This window comes from Telopea speciosissima, chromosome 3 (genome assembly GCF_018873765.1).
Source record: "Telopea speciosissima isolate NSW1024214 ecotype Mountain lineage chromosome 3, Tspe_v1, whole genome shotgun sequence".
Taxonomy (NCBI): domain Eukaryota; kingdom Viridiplantae; phylum Streptophyta; class Magnoliopsida; order Proteales; family Proteaceae; genus Telopea; species Telopea speciosissima.
In genome coordinates, this window is record NC_057918.1 from 19,284,143 (window position 1) to 19,304,419 (window position 20,277).

The 20,277-nt window shown below is 43.6% G+C and overlaps 1 protein-coding gene across 1 annotated transcript in view; it reads left to right on the forward strand.

Moving 5' to 3' along the window:
• Window positions 1-20,277, forward strand: part of LOC122654328 (UDP-glucose:glycoprotein glucosyltransferase) — a 155,638-nt gene that overhangs the window by 12,181 nt on the left and 123,180 nt on the right. The window contains exons 2-4 of the mRNA XM_043848377.1: window positions 12,066-12,512; window positions 12,604-12,757; window positions 18,231-18,402. Coding sequence (XP_043704312.1) covers window positions 12,066-12,512; window positions 12,604-12,757; window positions 18,231-18,402 — 773 coding nt within the window. The remainder of the gene's footprint in view (window positions 1-12,065; window positions 12,513-12,603; window positions 12,758-18,230; window positions 18,403-20,277) is intronic.

Genomic DNA, 20,277 nt, shown 5'->3' on the forward strand with positions numbered 1-20,277 from the left:
GTACCCATTGTGGAAAAGAACGACATACTGTGGATTTTTGTTGGAAATTGCATGGTCGGCCATCTGATTCTTCTGATGGTCGTGGTGGTGGCCGTGGTCGTGGCCATGGCCGTGGTCGTGGTAATCGTGGTGGTGCACAGGCCAACATTTCTGAAGCTACTGAACCAGCCCCTAATGCCACTCTTTTTGCAGAGGAGCTTGCTGTATTTCGTCGTATGATGACCAATCTTGGGTCTCTCACATCTCCATCTACATCTGCCTCTACCTCGAATGTGGTTCCCTCTTCTGAATCCAACCTTGTTTTCTCCCAACCAGGTATTTCTTTTGCCGGTCAGTGTGCTTCGGCATTATCTCATCCTTAGATAATCGATTCCGGAGCCACTGATCACATGACTGGTACATCAAATTTATTTTTTTGTTATTCTCCTTCTTCAGGCAAAGATAAAATCAAAATCGCAGATGGCTCTCTTTCCTCTGTCTCCGGGAAGGGAGCTGTCCATTGTTCTCCTTCTTTATCTTTGTCCTCTGTCTTGCATGTTCCTAAATTAACTTCCAATTTGCTCTCTATCAGTAGTTTAACATCTGACCTCAATTGTAAAGCTTTTTTTATCCTTCTCATTGTGTCTTTCAGGACTTGGGGATAGGGAGAACGATTGGAGCTGGTAGAATGCGTGGTGGACTTTATTTGCTCGACGATGATCTTATCTCTAGTACTGCTGCTGCCAAGTCTGGACAGGCTCTTACTGCTACTTCCGTTGACCATCATCTCTCTGAATTACATCGTTGGCATCGTCGATTGGGCCATCCACCTTTAGGAGCATTAGCTAAGATTTTTCCTAGTTTATTTCAGCATTGTAATCCTCAATCTTTATTATGTGAGGCTTGTGTTTTTCCAAAACAAACTCGTTCTATTTATTCTAGTTCAAATAAAAGATGTTCCAAACCTTTTTCTATGATTCATTCTGATGTTTGGGGTCCCTCACGCACCTCTTCTATTTGTGGTTTTAAGTGGTTTGTCACGTTTATTGATTGTCACACACGCACCACTTGGGTTTATTTAATGAGGCACAAAAGTGAAGTGTTTTCTTGCTTTAAGGTCTTTTATAGCATGGTTAAAACTCAGTTTTAGACCACCATTCAAATTCTTCGGAGTGACAATGGTCATGAATATTTAGATGGGGCATTCCAATTATTTCTTGCAACTCAAGGTATTATTCATCAGACTAGTTGCGTCGACACTCCACCTCAAAATGGAGTGGCTGAACGCAAGAATAGGCATCTTCTTGATGTTGCTCGCTCCATTATGTTTGAAATGCATGTTCCCTCTCATTTTTGGGGCGAGGTTGTTTTAACAGCAGCTTATCTTATTAATAGAATGCCCTCTCGGATCCTTGACTATAAATCTCCTCTTGATCTTTTAAGGGGTTCTTCTTCTTACATCATTCCTCCTAAGGTTTTTGGCTGTGTGTGTTTTGTGCGTAACCACTATGCCCATGGTAAGCTTGATCCTCGCGGTCTTCGCTATGTTTTTCTTGGTTATTCCCCTACCCAAAAAGGTTATAAATGTTATCATTCCTCCTCTCGTCGTTTTTTCGTTTCCATGGATGTTGTTTTTCATGAGGCTGTGGCTTTCTTTCCCTCTTCGGCACCTCTTCAGGGGGAGTTTACACCACCTCTAGAAGATGTGTCGATCCATATTCCTCCTTCCTTCCATGAGCCCATTGATGATTATCATGTACCTTTAGAAGATGATGCTGTCCAAGGGGAGCAGCAACAGGTTCAGCCAGAGAAAGACTTTAAGCAGCAATATTATCGAAAGAAAAAGGGGCAAATACAGCCCACCACTGCAGCATTACCGAACCAAGAGTTGTCCTCTGAACCAGGACTGAATGAGACTTCCTCTGGTAATATTTCTGATCCTCCACATTCACATTCTGCTCCTATTATTTCTGATCCATCACTTGATTTACCCATTGCCCTTAGGAAGGGAAAAAGATCTTATACGCAACATCCAATCTCTCAGGTTGTTTCGTATGAATCTTTGTCCCCCTCATTTCATGCTTTTGTTTCCTCTTTATCTTCTGTTTCCATACCACAAACTTGGCAGGAGGCATTTGCAAATGTTAGGTGGAAAGAGGCCATGGTCAAAGAAATGCAAGCTCTTAAGAAGAATGGTACATGGGATCTGGTTACTCTTCCACCACAAAAGAAGACTGTGGGCTGCAAGTAGGTATTTGTGATTAAACAAAAAGCTGATGGCACTGTTGACCGCTTTAAAGCAAGGCTGGTTGCTCGCGGGTTTACACAAACATATGGGATAGACTATTTGGAGACTTTTGCGCCGGTTGCAAAAATGAACACTATCAGGGTTATCCTCTCTTGTGCTGTGAACTTGGGATGGAGTCTACAACAACTTGATGTTAAAAATGCTTTCCTCCATGGTGAATTAGAGGAAGAAGTATATATGGATATTCCTCCTGGACTCTCCTCTGCTGCGACTCAAGGCAAGGTGTGTAAACTTAAACAGGCTTTGTATGGTCTGAAACAATCACCACGTGCATGGTTTGGTCACTTTCAGAAGGCCATGGTGATTTTTGGGTATAAACAAAGCAATGCAGATCATACCTTGTTTAACAAGAAGACGGGCAACATCATTACTCTTCTCATCGTATATGTTGATGATATAGTTGTCACTGGCAATAACCCTGCTGAAATTTCCAAGTTGAAGATTTATTTGGCCAAGGAATTTGAGATTAAGGATCTAGGCATACTTCGCTATTTTCTAGGGATTGAAGTAGCCCATTCTTCCCAAGGGCTATTTTTATCTCAACGCAAGCATACTCTAGATCTTCTTTCAGAAACCGGCATGCTAGGTTGTTCTCCTGTGGATTCTCCTATAGAGCATAATGCTCATTTCCGAGACACTGATGGGGAACCGGTGGACAAGGGGAGATATCAGCAGTTAGTCGGGCGTCTCATTTATTTATTTCACACTAGGGCTGCCTGACGTTGCCTATGCTGTGAGCCTTATTAGTCAATTTATGCATGACCCTCGGTCTAACCATCTGGAAGCAGTGTTCCGAATTTTGAGATACTTGAAGTCTGCCCCTGGTAAAAGAGTTTTATTATCTTGTCATAACCATCTGCAGATTGAGGCCTACACTGACTCAGATTGGGCTGGCTCTCATGATCGAAATCCACCACGGGTTACTATACATTTGTGGGTGGAAATTGTGTTACATGGAGCAGCAAGAAGCAAACTGTGGTTGCCCGTTTCAGTGCAGAGGCTGAATTTAGAGCTATGGCTCTTGGCATTTGTGAGATGCTGTGGCTTAAAACGTTGTTACAAGATTTGAGCATTCCTATTATTTTGCCTATGCGACTTTACTGCGACAGTAAATTAGCAATCAGTATTGCCCATAATCCAGTGCAGCATGATAGGACGAAACATATTGAAATTGATCGTCATTTTATCAAGGAGAATCTGGATAATGGGACTGTTTGTGTTCCTTATGTTCAATCTGGTGACCAGTTGGCTGATGTGTTCACCAAAGGATTGAGTGGAAAGGTGTTTCAACCTCTAGTGTGCAAGTTGGGTATGACTGATATCTATGCACCAACTTGAGGGAGAGTGTTGGAATATGGGTATTATTGTAACATGGGTCGACCCATGTTATATGGTCGACCCATGGGGGAGTTTGTGTTCTATTTATGTTCTAATTGTTTTACCGTATCCTATTGGGGTATTATTGTAATTTGTATATTCTGGAATTCTCTCCAGAATTATTATAAATAAATCGTGGAGGGCTGTGTCATATTGACAAGCCATTCCATTCAATTGTTTCTTCAGATTTGATTTCAGAAGTCAAATCTAAAAAAAAAAACCCAAGACAGTGTACTGCCAGCAATATTTGGGGAGATTCTTCAATGAACAAAAACAACTCAGATCAGTCTTCAATCAAGGATCGAGTGTTCATACCTGAGGGCTTAATAGAGCCCGAAACTTCAATTGAAAATAATGGCCAGATTGGAAGAACCAAAGGAAATCAATTCAGTCAACAAGGAGGACATGAACCATTACCGCCAGATTAATCTTCAATAAATTTGATGTAGATAACCAACCAACTCCATGATCTTCATGTAAAAAAAGATATTCCTGAAGAGAACCTAGTTTTCTGTTGACATAACTAGGTTTTCATTGAATAAACTTGCAGCAAAGGGTGTCTGCACACCGAAGGAGAAAATAAAAAGTAACTCTCAAAACAGAATGTTGGTGTTTGCAATTTCTGATTTAATGGAAGTCTGATACCATGTGACAATATCAGAAATAGAAAACCAGTAATCACATTCAAGAGAAAGAGAAAGAGGAAGGGAGAAATTGAGGAAGAAGAAGAGAGGAGACTGCTGAAGAGACTAACAGTCGATAGATAGCAGTCCCCCTCCCATCGTATATATATAAATCCCAGCAATACAAAAAGGCAAGGGCTTCCTCAGTCCTTGCGACAAAATGAAAGACTAAACAGTAACCTAATCTAACTAGGAAAGTAAACAACCTAGTCTAACTAGGAAAGAAAATAAAGCAACTAGTAAACTCTAACACTAAGACTTCCCACGATAAGGACACTCTCCTATCGTGGTACATAACAAATTGTATTCCCACGGGCCACGGTACAAACTTTAACAGAAAGGGACAGAAGAAATCTAGAAGACAACTCAAGATCTTTCCTCAGAACTTGTGCTGACATTGGTTCTTACCTTATTAATTGGGTTCTTACAACACCTGAATTTTTTTGGAGATTTAAGATATCTTTTGCTTCCACTGTTCTTCTTTGCTTGATGCTTGATGTTATTAAGGGGATATATTTTTTATTTTTAGTGAATTTTTATAAAGCAGATATATTTTTCAACACAAGGATCGTGGGTTCAAGTCAGGAAACAGCCTCTCGACGAAGCGGGGTCTGTCTGACTGAGTATGTTATGACTTATAACCCTCCCCAGACCCCGCAGTGGCAGGAGCCTTGTGCACTGGTTTGCCCTTTTTTATTGGTGGGCTTTTTTTTTTTTGGTAAAGAGTCGGGTATAGTTGCACATTTTGACATCTACTAATGGATAGAATTTTGTTATTTCTGATAAAAAAAAGTACAGATATGGAATAGACTTGAACCTGTAAACAGCAAGTGCTAACAACTGTTTTTGGTGGATAAATAATATATTACCAAAACGAGGAAAAGAGAGAAGGGGGGGGGGAATTCCCATAGTGCTACCAACTTAACAAGTAATAAAGTTTGATAACAACAAGAAGATGATTGATGGCCGCAAAACAATGTAATACTGCGGTTGTTGCCTCTACCAAGCTATTTTTCCTTAGGAAATTTAATCTTACTAAAATTCCCAAAACTTGACAATGAAATTAGTTAAAATTGATGACCATGAAACAACCTCGATTGACTTTTTTTTTTGGTAATTAAAAATATTACCGAACCCCAGGAGGGGGCAGGGAAAGGAGAACAAAGGAACAATATACAAAGAGGGAAGAGGGGCACGAACAGAAAGCCTACAAGGCCGACAAACAGCCAGCCAAAAAAAAGGGGGGCGGCCAGCCTGCCTACGTAGAGGTGACTGACCGCAAAAGGGCAGAATCAAGTCCCCAAAAATCCAAAATGTGTCTATTCTTGGAGTTGTCCGTGGAGGGACGATGACGGATGCAACTGAGCTTAGAGGACACATCAAAATTGATGGCTTTCCAAATCGCATCAAAAGATCTCGATTTGGAAGTCCATCTCCTGAGGTTCCTCTCCATCCAGATATGGTGGATAGCTGCGCTGAAGACAAGCTTCCCTATAGTGTCACATATAGAGCTTCCTGGAAAAGTATTGAGCAACCAAAACCATTCGCGATCAAAGCACTTGGTCCTTCTACTGCACGGCCAGATAGAGGCTAAAGCTGTGTTCCAGATAGTGGTAGAGAAGGGACAGTCAAAGAAAAGATGAGGGATATCTTCACGGCCAATCCAACAAAGGATACAAGCGGGGGCAACAGGGATGGTTCGGTGGTTAAGGAAGGCTTGGGTGGGCAGACAAAGTCTGAGGGCTCTCCAAACAGTAAGACTGTGGCGAGGGATATGGTCTTTGAACCAAACAAGGTTGTGCCAGGGGACGGGGGGGGGGGGGGACAAGGGACCCTGGAGAAGTTCTAGGCAGAAGAGGAGGAGAACAAACCGGAGGGTGAGGGGAGCCAAATAACCTTATCCGTGCGGGTGGAGGGAAGGAGGGGTAAGGGAGGAAGGGTGGCCTAGATCAAAGAGATGATGTCTAGGTTAAGGGAGGGGTGAGGGGTCCAAGAGCTAGAGGAGATGAGGGAGGAGACAGTGGCAGCCTTAGGGAGGCCAGAGTAAGAGATGGCCCTTGGGCCAAGAATGCTATAGAGGATGCCAGCAGGATGCCAAGGATCAAGCCAAAGAGAGGTGGAATTGCCATTGGAAATGGAAGAAGAGATACCACGGAGGGTCAGGGGCCGGAGGGAAAGGATCTTACGCCAAATCCAGGAGGAGTCGGCATGGATGGACACAGTCCAAATGGAGTCAGATCTAAGGAGGTGAGAGTGGACCCAAGAGACCTAGATGGAGTCCTGGCGGGAATGGATTCTCCAGAGGAGTTTAAGGAGACCCGCAGTGTTAGAATCACGAATGTGGCAGATACCCAGACCACCTTCAGACTTGGGGAGGCAGATAGACTTCCAGCTGACAGGGTGAAGAAATCTAGGGGTGTCGCTACCCTTCCAGAGGAAAGCATAGAGGATTCGCTCAATAGCCTTGATGGTGGAGGAGGGGATGGAGAAGATGCCGGTCCAGTAAATGTAAGTGGCTTGGAGGACCGAGCGGATACATTCAGGCCTACCCGGGTAGGAGAGAAGCTGACCTTTCCAGAGCTGGAGGCGCTTGCGAATGTTGTCAAGCATAGGGGTGCAGTGGTGGCTTGAGAGCCTGGCAAGAATGAGAGGAAGGCCAAGGTACATGACCGGAAGAGAGCCAATGGAGAAGCCAGTTAAGTGGCGGAGAGCTTCTTTAGTGGCGTCAGGGGTACCAGCAAGGAAGAATTTGGATTTCAGCAGGTCGACTCTGAGACCAGAAAGGGATTCAAAGAGATGAAGCGAGTCCATGATGGCGGAGATGGAGGCGTGGGACGCCTTAGAGAATATCATCAGGTCATCAGCAAAGGCCAGATGGGAGAGGTTGGTGCTCTTGCACTTGGGAAGAGGGGAGATAAGGTGGAGATTAGTTTTGGTTTGCAGGCTTCTGGAGAGGACTTCCAGGGCAAGGGAGAAGAGGAAAGGGGAAAGACGGCAGCCTTAGCGGATTCCAACATTAGAGCGAAAGAAACCGGCAGGCGAGCCATTTACCAAGACAGAGAAGGAAGGGGTGGAAATACAGGCGTATATCCAGCGAACGAAGACAGGGGGAAACCCATGAGGGAGAGCACATCACAGATGAAGTCCCAACGGATAGAGTCAAAGGCTTTGTGAAGATCAATTTTCAAGAGGGCCGCTGGAGAATGTGATTTGCGGTCAAAACCGCGAACAATCTCAGAACAGAGGATGATGTTGTCCGCTATACTTCGGCCGGAGATGAAGGCATTGGTTGGAACTGACAAGGGAAGGGATGACTCCCTTTATCCGATTGGCAAGGATCTTGGCAATGAACTTGTAGATGAGGTTGCAGAGCAAGTTAGGCCGGAAGTCAGTCAGAGAGGAAGCCCTGTCCTTTTTAGGGATGAGGCAGATGAAAGTGTGATTGATTTGAGCTAGCTGGCCAGGTTTGAAAAAGAAGCTGCGGCCAGCTTTGAAGATCTCACCTTTAAAGGAGTCCCAATGACTGAGAAAGAATCCCATACTGAAGCCGTCAGGGCCAGGAGCCTTGTTGGACATATGGGAAAGGATAGCTCGAGAGATTTCATCAACAGAGAGGATGGCCGTGAGAGAGCTATGGAGGGCGGGGGGAATGAATTTGTCAATGAGAGAGGGGGGGATAGGGGAGGGGGGGAAGGGACGGGTTGAAGAGGGAGGAAAAGAAAGAGGAAGTAGCATCTTTAATGTCAGTGGGGGAGGAGAGGTGGGTTCCATCAGAAGCGACGAGGAGGGTGATGGAATTCTGATTTTGCCTAGCTCTGAGGGAGTGATGGAAAAAGGCAGAATTCGAATTACCAAGCTCCAACCACTTAGAGCGCGATTTCTGACGGAGCAAGCTTTCCTCAGAGAGGGAGAGAGAGGAAAGATCAGCGGAGAGGCGCTTTTCCTCAGCGGCGAGAGCTGGGTTGAGAGGGTTAGATTGGAGCTGAAACTGAATGGAGGAGAGGTCAGACCGGCAATCAGAAAGACGGGAAGGGATATTGCCGAAGGTGGAAAGGTTCCAACGCCGAAGGGCAGATTTGGTGTTGCGGAGCTTACGAGCCAGGGCTACTAAAGGGAGAAAGGGGGAAGGGACCGGGAGACGCCAGGTTTTCTTGATGGTCTGGAGGTAAAGGTGGTGGGAAGTCCACATATCAAAGAACTTGAAAGGTTTAGGACCAAACGAGGAATAGGGCTGGAGAGAGATGAGGCAGGGGCAGTGGTCAGAAAGACCTTGGAGGAGGAAGGAGGCATGGAAGTGGGGGAGGGAGGAGAGCCAAGGCTCATTCACAAGAAAGCGGTTAAGCTTGCAGGCTATGCGGTCCGGGCCAACATGGCGGTTGTGCTAGGTGAGAGGAGAACCTGGCCACCGAAGATCATCAATGCCAAGATCCTCAATGCAATCATTGAAGGGGTCGACTGCCGAGAGATTAATAGGCCTACCACCCAATTTTTCAAGCTGGGAGTGGACAACATTGAAATCTCCGCCAATGCCCCAAGGGAGGGAGTCTAAACCGGGTAGAAGGAGGGCGAGATCGGACCAGAGGGTCGGACGATCAGAGGCAAGATTAGAAGCATAGACTACAGTGATGTAGAAGGGGGAGGGAGAGTTGTGAAAAGAGAGCCGGAGATGAACAAATTGGGGGGGAAGAGTGGGAAAGGGTGATATGGATTTTGGAGGGGTCCCAGAGAATCCAGATCCGACCAGAGGGCGAGTGGGAGTAATTAGAGAGAAAGGACTAGGAGGGGCCAACGGAAGCAGCGATACGGGAAGCATTCTCTTAAAGGACACGGGTCTCGAGGAGGCCACAGAAGGAAGAATTTGAGGATTTAATGAAGGAACGAAGCTCAAGATGCTTGGCCAATGAGTTAAGGCCACAAACATTCCAAATAAAGCCGGAAAACATGGAAACTAAGTCGAACGGGAGTGCGAGATACTAGGAGGGGAGCTCTTGTAGAGCCTGCGGGCATATGCAACCACCGGGCAGCGAACCAAAGGACGACAAGGGGGGAGAGGCAAGGCCACGCCCGGAAGGAAAGGGTGAAATTTGGCGGATAAGGTTAGTTGGGTGGGGGAGGGGGGGAAGAGGGAGGTAGCAAAGGGGGGAGGAGGAGGGGTGTGTCAACAGAGGGGATGAGGGGTTCGGAGGTGGAATGGGAAAGGGTTGAGGGTAACGGGTTAGGGTAGGTAACTTTGTATAGATGGGCTGATGGTTGAATGATAGGGAGATTGTAGGAGAAAAAGGATTTGAATTGGGCCAAAGTGGAGGGGTGAGAGATGGGCCGAGAGGGAGGGCCGAAAGGGTTTTTAGAAAGGGTCAAGGGAGGGGCCGAAGAAGAAGATGGGGTGGGTTGAGAAGCTGGGCTTGAAAGAGGGGATGGGTGGGCCAGGGGGTCGGCTGAGGGGTGGATGAAGGAAAGGGGATGGGAGGGGTTGGTAAAAGGGGGGGTAGGTTGGGCATTAGGGAGGGACCAAGGGGGGGTTGATAAACGACGAGGGGGGGGGGGTTATACCTCATAGATCCGCAGTTGTCGAAGACCAAGGAGTTATCACGAAAATGGCTGGTTTTCTCTTGCAGGGAACTCGCAGCGACTGAAGCAGAAGCGCAGACACCCAAATCTGGGAAGGAGGGAACCTCGATGAGGGTATCCAGCACAGGCGTATCATCGGAGGGCGGCCCTTGAGGTTACTGCTCAGCGGTAACAGGCGACAAATCAGCGGAAAAAGAGCTGCTTCAAGAGGATTGACAGGTTCAGAGGACTGGCCAGCAGAGACGAGCAGACCGTTAGGGAGAAGGCCATCAGAGGGTGCAGTGGTTGCAGCGGCAGTTGGTTGAAGGCGGTGCAGGCGATTCTTCCGGCGGCGAGTCGATCTCCCACGGCGCGGCGGGGCAGACGAGTCTTCTCGAAGAGATTCAGAAGCAGGGGCTTGCATAGGAAGAGATGGAACCATCGCCGGGGAGAGAGCATCGAAGAAGACGACGGGTGAACAGCCGATGAAGCCGCAAGGGATAGCGGCAAAGCAGCGGCATAGTTTGTCTTAGTGTGCCCGAAGATCTTGCAGTGGTCACAACGAGGGGGTAACCAATATAGGCTGAGCAAAGCTGAAGCCATCATCTTCGACAATCGTTATGATTGAGGGAGGGGCAGTCTCGGCCGAGACGTCAATGCAGATGTGAGCAAAGGAGAGACGATCCATCTTGAGGGTGCGAGCGTCGGTGTGCAGAGGGAAACCAACCATAGAGCCAAGGCGACTGAGACAATCACGAGACCAGTAGTGGAGGGGGAGTCCAGGGAGAGTGATCCACAAGGGAACAGAGCTGAAGTCGACCTTGTGGAGCAAAAGATGGGGGGACCATTGCCGGAGGAAAATGGGCTAAGAGCCCACCATCCAAGGAGCACCCTCCAGAACACGAGCTTTAACCTCATCGGAGAAGAAGCGAAAGACGAACACTCCAGTGTCGAGGAGGAAGAGCTCAATTGAACCAGGGGGTCTCCATTGCTTCGACAGGGAGGCTTTGACGAGGTTGAAAGATGGCCGAGGACCAAGGAAGTGGCCAATCAGGCAGGAGTTCCATATATCAATCTCAATAGAGAGAAGAGTAGTAGGGCAGTGGGCAACAGGGAGTCCATTTTCAAAAGCAGGGGGGATATAGGAAAGGGATGGGTCGCGGAGATAGGAGAAGAGGATTGAAGCAGAGAAGACCAGGTTTTGGGACCGGGGTTTGCCAAGGGAGAGGGAGGTGCAGGTGGAGTTGATGGCAGCTTCGAGGGTGGGGGTGGGCCAGGATCAGGGGTTGGCAGCAGGGAGGAAGGAGAGGGGGTGGCGGAGGAGGAGGAGGAGGAGGAGGAGGGAAGGGTGGTGGCCGGAGATGGAGAAGGAGGGGGATGGGAGGAGAGGTTCATTTCTTCATCGTCAACCTCGATTGACTTGAATTCCCATAGTAGTGAAAAAGACTTAAGAATCTGTTAATTGAAAAAATCCTAAATAGTCTTCTATCCCAAATATTTAAAGAGATTTTAAAATTCTCTCGTGATTGATCAGAACTGTTAACCAACACATCCGCACATTACATATTGATCCCTTGAAATTAGAAAGACAGTCCTAAAAGCAACCCATATGGGCTTACAAGATTTCAACCCCTTTTACACTTCAAATCGTTTTTGCCGTTGGCTTCAAAGAAGGCTGCTTATTTTTTGACCAGCTAATCAATTTCAACAGAAACCCTGAGTGAGATACGAAACTGAGAGCAAATGAAGGCCTTGAAAACTTGTTTTGCTCTTCGATATGAGGTGGTGGAAATCATCTAATATAAAAAAAACCCTAATCTTCAGCGTTTCAACTAGTTTTGGGGAGTTACAGTGCCAAAATCATGGATTGAAACAGATTTGGGCGACAAAGTTGTAAAATTCCTGATCTTTTTTTAGGTTATAGTGTTATACTTGTTTCTGCTTTCCTTAGTGAAAAGCACCATTCATATGTCGGAATGTATAAGAGCAAGTCTATTTTCTACTTATATTTGTCCTCTGGTTATATACTAATTTCCCGTTGGAGGTGGAGTGCTTTGCTGGGAATAAAATCTGAGCTTTTTGTTCAATCAATGTACATGCGTAATGCATATTTTGATTTTCCGCGGCATAATTTTCTCATGTAAAAGCATTGAATGTTTATGTTGTAACAGTGAATTACTATCTAAAGGATGGAAGGACCTATTCTGGGACTTCATTGAGGTCTGGCTACGTGGAGAAAAAGATTCTGATTCTTCTACAGCCAAGGATTGTGTTCATGAAATTGTGAAGCATGGGCAGTCTCTTTTAGGTGAACCATTGGCATCACTCTTTGAATTCTCTCTTACTCTTCGTTCAGCATCCCCAAGGCTGGTGCTGTACCGACAATTAGCAGTGGAATCTTTATCTTCTTTTCCCTTAGTGGATGAAACTAGTGCAAATGATCTTGGAAGGGACATTTCTGAGCCAGATAGAGACATAAGCAGCAAGAAGGATGACCACTTGTTAGTAGGCATGAACCCCATAAGTCCTGGTGGTAAATGTTGCTGGGTTGATACTGGTGGGACATTGTTTTTTGATGTCTCAGAATTGTTATTGTGGCTTGGTCACCCCACTGTACTGTAAGTCTTGAGTGATATTTTCCTTCTCACTGTTCTTTGTCCTGATTTGGATGTCTGTCAGTCATTTATTGCATTTTATTCTTCTTTCCAGACCTGGGGATCCATTTGAGCAGCCTGAACTTTATGATTTTGATCACATTCATTTTGATTCAAGTACTGCTAGTCCAGTTGCTATTTTGTATGGAGCTCTTGGAACAGCATGTTTCAAAGAGTTTCATGTTGTCCTAGCAGAAGCATCAAGAAAGGTACTCTGAAGTGTGTTTGAGAATTTTATTTCACTTTAGTTATCTACAGTGCTGTCTTTTTGTATCTGAACTTCCTTTCCATTTCAGCAAGTATTTATATTAATTAAAAATCTCGCCTCTTTTTTTTTTTTTTTGGATGAATAAATAATTCAATTACCAAAGGAAGAAAGAAGGGGGGGGGGGAAGGATACAAGCAAAACCAAACAAGCCCTACCAAAAGGCAAGGACAAAACAAATGGGCCAAAGCCCTACAAGAACGCGCACTAAAAGGAAAGCACTGCTAGCAACCCAAGAACCAGGCCCATCACAAAGGAGGCCAACCATCCCGGATCGATGGACTCACAACTGAGAGCGCAATTCCTAATATCCAAATTGAAAGGCGTATCCATCTCTGGGCCGTGAAGGGAGTAAGTAATGTAGGGACGATTCTTAGGAAAAGGAGGGGAGCTGGGATTACGACGACGAAAAACGCGGAGAGATGGGGAGGCAGAAGGGTGATGAGAGGGGTGGGAAAGCCGGGGAAGAGTTATGGGTTAAGAGAGAAGAGGAAACTGGCCCATTTGAACCAGATTGGCCAGCCAAAGAGGGACATAAGCTGAGCTGGGCCTGAGAGGGAGAGGACAAAGGAGAGGGAGTCAAAGAGGGGACCATGACTGTAGAAATCGGGGAGAGATAAGGCCTAGGGGATAGAAATCCCTTAGCAATCGATTTGAGAAAGGAGGAGATACCGAGGTTTTGGGGGAGAGAGTTAGGGGAAACCTGCAGAGGGACAACAGGCTCCACAGGTTCAACAAACTCGGCAGGCTTAATTAAAAATCTTGCCTCTTTCTTAGATTTATTGCATTTGTTCTTTTATGTTTTTTTTGTTCAAGTACGATTTGATGGCGTAGTCATGCAGGACAGGTTTTAAAAATCCTAGAATCCTATGGGTTATGGGTCCAATTCAAAACCCTTGAACACTTAGGATTATGAACACAGATAGAGAACGAAAAGGATGATAACTAGCAGTTAGGTATTGTCTTAATACTATTTGAAATTTAAGGTATGCTCAGAACCTCAATTGATTGCAGAATAGAATAATTTATTTGAAATCTGATCTGATTCTTGATGAAGAATTCAAAACAGTATGCATTTTGATGTGAATTGAACTTGGGAGCAGATTCAATAGACTGACCTGCTATTTGTGTAAGAGATGAAAATAGCAACTACATTTTGAAGTAAAAGCAGTGAGGGACCAATATTTACTAATACGGTGAGCAGAAATAGCGAGAGCAGCCAAAAAAAGAAAGAAAAAAAAGACCCCCCCCAGCTCTGGCTTTTCCCTCTGAAAACCATCAAATATCCATTTAAAACATCAAAACCTAGTCTTTCACTCTTATCTGATACTTATAAAGCATTTAAAAGAAAGAAAAGAAAAGAAAAGAAAAAAAAAGAAAGGTAAAAGTGTAAAACACATTCAGACATTGGTCCACCTTCCACTTTGACTACTCAACATTATCCAAACTGAACAAAATTATTTTACCACTTTTAGTAAATAATAACTCTTATCTAAACAAATAAACAACTGATGACTGATCTACCTCCTGTAGTGGAATCTTTAGGCCTCTGTCTTATCTTATTTTATGGATAATTTATTATTTAATGCATATAACACTCGATAGAGAAGATGCTACAGGGTCAGTCCCGGATAACAGGGGTCCTCGACATCATCCTCTGTTTTGTGATGATTGACGATTCTCCATGCTTCCAGCCAAGATTTCATCTGGTGTTTCCCGGTAATCAATGATGCCTCCATCTGTGTGTGTGTGTGTGTGTTTGTGTGCTGAAGGCCGCAAGTTGATCTTGAAGTGTTGGTGCATCAGTGACCTGAGAATTGCATGAAAAAGGTTAATTGAACCACCAGCCGTAGCCTAATTAGATGTTTCACAGGTTCTACCAGAAAACTTCTCTCCGTCAATAAGAACTTGAAATTGAAGAGGAAAGAGATGCAGGAGCCCTAGGTTTTTGCACTCAGACGAAAAGGGAGTTTGAAACAGTTGTGCCCCTTCTTTTTTCTTCTTCTTCTACTCAGTCTTCCTTTTTTAATTGGCCCCTAGCAAATGCCTTGCACATATGGCGGACAGACACCATGGCTGTTCAAAACTGAAGTGGCGCTTAGGTGACACCATGACAACAATTTTTTTCTGGCCATAATAGTATATCTGATCCACTATCTATTTTCTGACTCATTAAACAGATCGTTTTGAGCCCATCACAGCAGGCTTATTTTGGGTCCATCACCTTTTGCCTGCATCATTCAGAAGCTCAAGTGCCCTTAGCCTCCATGACACTGGAGATCAGGTGCATTGGCTTGCAACTTTCTTTTTTGGCTTCTCTTTTCAGATCCAGCAGATGCCAAGGCAAGCTCAGAAACCTGATTTACTGGTCGGCAGAGGGTGGGATGAAGCCATGAGAGTAGACGAAAACCGTAAACAATACAGTAGAGGGGAGAAGCACCCTCCTCTTAGATTATACAAATTCTTCAAGCACAAAAGTTTGTAAAGCCAAAGGAGGAGTAGATCACTTGACTGTGCACACGATACATATCTTTTCTTGAAATAACAAATAATCAGTCTGTACCTATGGCTTCCTCAATGCATGTGTCAGTTGGAGGTGGGTTGATGCAGCACAGCGTAGATTAATGGATTTTCTAATTCTGAACCACAAGGAAAGGTGATGAGGAATAGGACAAATTGTTAATTTAAGAAATAGAAGAAATTGGAAGAATAAGAAATCAGGTGCTGTTATGGAACTGTGAACAGTAGCTTTGAATAGTCTAGATTATAGAACAAGAATCATAAAAATCAGAGAAGAGCAGTAGGAATTGAAGGAAAGGAATGGAATAAGTGAAATACCTTCAGCTGATGCTGAAACCTGAAGTAGCCAAACCTACTTAACTAAGACTCTCTTTGGTATCATTTTTATTTTTGTTTTTCTGACACACTTTTTTGCAGGTGTTTGGTATCATTTATGGATCCTATTTCTATTTAAAATAAATCAGAATAATAGAAAAACCATAATAGGGTCAAGTCCCTATTATGTGTTTTGGCCAAAAATCATTTTTGATCATTTATGCAGACTCTTTAATGAGCACGTGCGCATAAGTCTCAAAATCGAGGGTAAAAGCGTCATTTTTCCTTTAATTAGAAAGACAAATCTCAACCCTTATTATTCTTCTTCCTGCAACTTCACCCACCCCTTCCCTCCTTATTCTTCCTGCAACCCCACCTGCCCCCAGCCTCTGTTGCAACCCAAACCATCTGAACCCCATCTTCCCTCCCTTGCTGGAGACCCCGCCTGCCCCTAGAACCTCACCCTGCTCTGCTAGCCCCACCGTCAACCCACTCTTCCTTAAACACACACCCCTCCCCAGCCCCACCCTGCTAGCAAACCATCATGATTCTTGGACGCCACATTAAGCGTATCAGATGGATTCACCTTTTGCTGCATCGACACTCAATAGAACCAATACCCACATCACCCAGTCCCCCAAATCTAAGCTTTCCATCATTGCTGTGATATTTACCAACAAACCCAGTGGCAGATGGGTTCAAACTGACTATTCGGCAACACTTTTTGCATTCAACTCATTGTTCTCCTTAGACTTACCGACATAATTCTTGGATTTTACCCCGTCGGGCAACATCTTTGTAATCAACAACCACAACAACAACTTCATAGCCTTATCCCAACTTAATGGGCTCGGCCACATGGATCCTAGAAGAGTAAGCAAAATGATAATAAAGAAGTAAAAAGGGGGGGGGGGGGGTGGGCGCATTGGGGGCAAACAACATCGACACAAACTCTAAGGCAACATCTTTGTTATCATCCCTATAAAAATCTTCTTGTAGAGATAATTGAATTAGGGTAAGACTTTTTAGATCCTTAGATCACACAGGCCTTGTATTTATATTAAGTAGAATGATAAGGATCCAAGTACAAATAGGAATCAACCTCAGTCCTAATCATATTAGGGATTCCTAGTACAACTAGGAATCCCAAACTAGGATTCGTTTGAGGGAGATAAACAATAAAAAAGGAGAAAAATAAAAGAGAAAAATAAAAGGGAATAGAGAGGAAACATCCTAATCTAACTAGGGGTACTTCCCCAATCGGTTAGGAAGCAGTCCTAATAGAATTAGGACTGCTTACCCCAATTGGGTAGGGGATAAGTAACCTATTTCAACACTTCTAAACCCATCCCGTGTCTAGTAAGAAGATTTCCACCCTCTAGCTTCCTCTCCTTCTCTATCAACAGGGAAGAGAGAGAGAGTTGCAGAGCTCTGCTAAAATAGGCTTTGAGAAAGAGAAAGAGAAAGAGTTAACAGGGGGCAGGGGCTGACCTAAGTCGCCGGACGCTGGAGATAATCTTCTGTGGAAGGCTAGAGTGCTGAACTGCTGGGGAGACTGTAGGCTAGCAGCGGTGGCCCGTGAAACTGTGAATTTTTTTTTTTACTTGATAAGCTTGATGTGGCATCCAAAAATCATGATGTGGGGAATCTCTTCACCTGTCCCTTAAACTATATATGGGCTTTGGGCCCATTTCTTTTAAAAAAAGCTTATCTTCAATATTAAATTTCCATGATTTGGGCTCATTTCTTCATTAATGTAATAAAAATTATTTACACATTGGTAGTGACCAAATGATTTCTCGTTCTATACTCTATTATGTCTAATAACTACCAAACGATTTTCATTTTTTTAACAAAAAATGATTTTATTAATGATTTAAATAGGTCATAAACAAAATCATAAATGATACCAAAGATAGCTTAAAACTCCACTTTATTCCCATTAATTAGTGTAGGTGGAGGGCAGGGTACATATCCTTTTATAGAACTCTCAGAATATGACTCGTACTATGACCAGAACTTCCCTAATCTTAGTACAACTCAAAACATTACATAGTTGACCCATAATTGACTGAAAGTATCATAACTGGACTCCTAAAGTGACTAGGAATGAAAGACTAACTACAATTTCAGAAATCCTAATGAAACTAAAACCAAACAATTTAATATACTGGCAAACTCCTAAGTCCTAATGCTATTAGAGAATGACTTAAAGTTCGTGCTTGGACTAAATTTTTTGGCTTTATAATTGAGTCAATTACAATTGAAGACACTACCATACCCTTCTAATACCAAAACAATGATTATTCTTGAGGTATGACTGCATTATGGGTTGACTTTGGGTTTAGTACTTTATCTTCAATGCTTTTTATTCTTATGGATAGCAGATCAACGCTTTTTGTTTTCGTATTTGCTATTCTTTTTATTATTGTGTTCTGAATCATGTCACTGGGTGCTTAACTCCTCTAATTTTAGGCTGGTATGATGGGTGATTCTACGCTTGACGTATTTTTATTTCAGTACCTTCTTGTCTTCTTTTACTCCTGAAATTCTTGCTGGTAAAGTGCTCCTATTGCTAGCAGGGAATTGTTAGATATGTTGTTAGACCTGTGTTACCTTCTGGTTGTGAAGCAGCAAGTGGTCACTGTGGTGCTGTTGGTGCAAAGGATGCCCTTAATTTGGGTGGTTACGGGGTGGAGCTTGCTTTGAAGAATATGGAATATAAAGCTATGGATGACAGTACAATAAAGAAAGGTTAAAGTTTCAAATTCCTTTTGACATGCTATCAGACTTGCTCTGAGTTTTTGACATTGAGAAAACTTGAAACTTATTTTTCTATAATAGATGTCAGCTACCTGTTACCATAGTATGCACAACGTTCTTTTTACCCAGTAATTCCTTGGCCCAACAACTAATCCTTTTTCCCCCCAGCATGAAACTGCCTTCCAACAGAACACCTCCCACTTCTGTAGGATAGAATCAACGAAACCCCGGTCAGAAGATTCCCCTTCCTAGACTCCTAGTAGACCATTAATTTTCCAGCCATCTTTTTCTGATGTTTTCCAAATATATGTTGGGATAGTGGTAAACCGAAAGTCCCATGATTTCTTGATAAAAACACTTCATTATGGAGATTGACCAACTTCTACACTCGAATGGCTGATTGGAGAACCTTGTCCATAAGCTACTTTTGCCAATCAAGATGACAACATGGGAGGAACCTACTTTGGCTGGTTGAGTAAGGTAGGGTTATGCAGGCTGGTTTGGTTTAGTGTTGATGGACTAAGGGTATGAAAGTAATTAATGGTAGTTTGACAATGGTTTAATAGTGTAATAAGAAGGTAAGTTAAAGGTAGTTTAACAGTGCTTTAATCGTGTGATGCAGAGCCTGGAAATTGATTTTCATGAAGAAATAGAAAGAGACTAGAAAACCTGGGCAATGACTCTAGGGTTGGATCAATCATACCCAATGCTAGCACTCAGACTTACTCGCCAAGGTTTTAGGTATCGTGATTGGATCAGGTGAGTCAATCGATCCTGATTGGCATTGGCCTGCACTGATCCATTCGATGCTGGCTCATACCATCAAGTCATCAACCTTCCCTAAAAAGCAGCCTGTATTAAGCCAGCCAATCTAGTTCAGGATTTGTGGTGTCTGGTCCGAGCTCTGGTACAGACTTTTAAATCCTTGATTCTCACAATTGCCATAAATATCTCTATATTCATCGATTTAAATTGAAGCAAGACAAAATACACAGACCTCTGGACAGACGTCAAGGCCTGGGGTTAGTAATAAGTCATAAAATATATTGAACTATAGGTTTCCCTCTGAAACTGGAGCAGAAACTGCCTATAGGCTATAACTCTTGTCATTCTTTGGTAAAGTGTTAGACCCCTTACTATAGGGTACTATAACCAAGAGCTAGATCTATATATTAAGGAATAAGGAAGGAAAAATCCATAGTGCAAGGTTGTGCTGAAATTTTGGTTTCAACAAATGTCTAAACGAAACCTTGAACGTTACACAAAGATTGTAAACTGGGTTGACATGAACATGACCTAGTGGTAACCGGGTAGTGTTAATGTCATGGTTGTCATGGCATCAAGGGGACAAAACATCAACAATCCTCCATCCTGTTAGTTTTTGTCTTCAAAGAAAAAGGAGTTCCATATCTACCATCTGTAGTAAATGTTTCTATATCAGTCTTTCCATATACGTTTTTCTTTAGTTTCTGGCTTTCAATTATGTTTGTAACATTGGCACATGATTCCCTGGTGTTGGAAACTGGAGATATCATTAAGGATTACCTATTGCTGTGATGCATCATTACAACTTATGTTGTCATAATTTCTTCTTAAATAATCTAATTTACTTGCTGACTAAAGATACATATATATCCTTTTGTTATTGTCATATGCGGACACCCTAAATCCATGTAGCCCTTTTTTTTGAAGTTTTATTTTTGTTATTTCCTATTATTGTATTAGGTAGAACTCCAAAAACGGTTGGTATATTCTGAGCTGAAAATCCATTTCTTGAAAATCCTAGTTGCTCTCCAGGCAATGGGTGAGAGCTCTCTAGACAGTTCCTCAAGTCTCAGACTCTTCCTGGGTCTGGCACAAAATCCT